Source organism: Clupea harengus, unplaced genomic scaffold, assembly GCF_900700415.2.
Source record: "Clupea harengus unplaced genomic scaffold, Ch_v2.0.2, whole genome shotgun sequence".
In the NCBI taxonomy this organism is placed as follows: domain Eukaryota; kingdom Metazoa; phylum Chordata; class Actinopteri; order Clupeiformes; family Clupeidae; genus Clupea; species Clupea harengus.
In genome coordinates, this window is record NW_024880602.1 from 10,001 (window position 1) to 12,500 (window position 2,500).

Genomic DNA, 2,500 nt, shown 5'->3' on the forward strand with positions numbered 1-2,500 from the left:
TCCTTGCCCACCACGCCCACCCACACGCACGTTGCCCCCGGCAACGCAGCGCAGGGCACACTCACGCCGCAGGGGGCGAACACACCCTTCAACGTGCCACAGGAGGTAAGGGATCTGACACTCACCCTGCTCAACCCGTATCATACAGTGACGGGCGAGGAGACTGTAAACTAATGTGTGTGTGTGTGTGTGTGTGTGTGTGTGTGTGTGTGTGTGTGTGTTCAGAGTGATGCGTCGGAGGAGAACTCCCCAGAAGGCAGCCGGAGATCCAGTACCCAAGAGGTGAGTTCCACTGGAGTCTGTCTCTAGTCCTTAGAGACCACCAGTGCCACCTATCTAGAACCTGACGCCGTTTTAAGCACTTTTGAATAATAATTGTGTGGCTTAGCTTAGTGCTTAGTGTTTTCTGCATTATGTCTGTTGTATTGTCTGCAATCTGCAGATTGGTGTGTGATGGGCAACCCTGTGTGTGTGTGTGTGTGTGTGTGTGTGTGTGTGTGTGTCATTAGGTGGAGCGCGCCCCTTCGCTGCTCTTGTCTCCAACGCTGCTTCCCATCATCCTCCCCACCATCCTCCCTGACGTGGCCCCCCAGGAGCCGAAGCCCGTGGTCACCCTGAGCCCCGAGCCCGACCCCCAGGAGCCAGCGGCGGCCCCAGACGAGGGAGCGGAGCCGGTGGCCGACGCCAGCGCAGGGGGGGACCCCCTCCAGCCCTCGGACGCCACCACCCCGACCTACCCGCCCTGGATGAAGAGCCCGGAGCGCAGCGGTGGTGGTGGTGGTGCTGCCAGCGGCCTGTCTTTCTCTCCAATCAACTCCAACCTGCGCGACCTGACGCCCTCCCACACGCTGGAGATGGGTGCCTTCCGGCACGACGCCACGGGGACGGGGCCCAATGCGGTCGCCGGCACGGCCGGCGCGGCAGCAGCGGCCTTCATCGAGGGAGCCGCCGTCTTCTTCCCCGGAGAGGAGGGGGGGCAGTTGGGTTTCAGCCGCTCGCTCAGCGCAGACAGCAGCGGGGAGGGAGGGAGCACCGCCCAGAACCCCCCACCCAAGAAAAAGGTGAAGACCACTTGTGATCATGTACATCCACCCTGTCCTTCAGAAAGAGCTCTTCATAGAACAGCCGTCTTTGTGGTCCATTGATCAGAGCTGTTGGATACTAGTGTGGAGCTGCCTGACCACTGTAAGTGTCTGTAAGACAGATTGGTTAAGTGATCTGGTTAGTGGTCAGTGAAGGATTGGTCAGTGGAGAACCATCTGGTGTCTGGCCTCTTGGATGTGCACCTGGTCGTCCCCACGACCAGTGAATGTTGACCAGTGATGGTGATTGTAATGACGCTGGAATGAACAGCGTGGATTTAATGCCTGTGCCTACATTTCCCAGGTGTCTTTGCTGGAGTACAGGAAGAGGCAGCGCGAGGCTCGGCGCAGCGGCTCAAAGGCCGAGTGCAGCTCCCCGGTCGCCACGGTGCCGCCCGCGGAAATGTTCCCCGTCGCCATAGAGACGGTCCCCGAGCCGCCGGCTCCAGTGGCGGTGGCACCCGCACCCGCACCCACACCCACGCCCCCCCAGGCCAGCGAGGAGGGGGGCGACAGCACACCCCAGGGGGAGAGAGAGGGGGGAGAAGCACAGTGGTGAGTCTGGCTATAGGTGCACCGCCTCAGGGTAATGACCGCTTCCACAGGTTTGATCTCTAAATGGAACAAATCTGTTTGGGAGGCATTTTATAGGATTAGACTGTAATCTCTCTCTCTATCTCTCTTTCTCCCTTTCCCACTCCATCTGTTTTTTTCTCTCTCCCTTTCTCTGTTTTTCTCTCTCTCTCCCTCTCCCTCTCCCTCCCTCCCGCAGGACGTCTTCTACATCAGTGGAACAGGCCAGAGAGCGCGGCTACCACAGAGCCCTGTTGCTAAGTGACCATCGCAAGGACAAGGATGCAGGTACCCTAACACTCTATCTGCAGATTTTACACACACACACACACACACACACACACACACACACACACACACACACACACGTACTTTCACATTCCCCCTCATGGTCGTTCAGCGGATTTGAAGAATGTGTGTGTGTGTGTGTGTGTGTGTGTTACAGATGGTCCAGAGGCAGAGGATGGCGCACCTGTGAGGGACTGTCCCTCTCCCAAGAGCTGCAAGAGTCCCTCTACACACCCGGTGAGTGTCTCTCACACACACACACACACACACACACACACACACACACACACAAAAGCAAGCAGTCGTCAGCAGAATCACCCTCACCTCAGTGTGTTCCAGTTGTAGCCATGTCTGTTTCTCCATTTGATTTGAAATACATCAGTTCAGTCATTAAAATGTGCCGTTTCATTTGGAAATGTTTTATATGCATGTATTCCACTTTTTATTGATGCATGTATCCTTCAATGTCGTCCATTCCTTCATACACACACACACACACACACACACACACACACACACACACACACACATAATTAATTGTATGAATGAATTGGAAA

General features: G+C 56.2%; 1 protein-coding gene across 1 annotated transcript in view; it reads left to right on the top strand.

Annotated features, from left to right (window-relative positions):
- The window catches only part of LOC116224043 (inactive histone-lysine N-methyltransferase 2E), a gene marked incomplete at its 5' end in the record, with an annotated part of 11,687 nt that overhangs the window by 8,118 nt on the left and 1,069 nt on the right, over nucleotides 1–2,500 (top strand). Inside the window, 6 exon segments of the mRNA XM_042707182.1 lie at nucleotides 1–105; nucleotides 226–282; nucleotides 510–1,061; nucleotides 1,387–1,637; nucleotides 1,855–1,943; nucleotides 2,101–2,180. The exon segment at nucleotides 1–105 is cut by the window's left edge and continues 182 nt beyond it. Coding sequence (XP_042563116.1) covers nucleotides 1–105; nucleotides 226–282; nucleotides 510–1,061; nucleotides 1,387–1,637; nucleotides 1,855–1,943; nucleotides 2,101–2,180 — 1,134 coding nt within the window.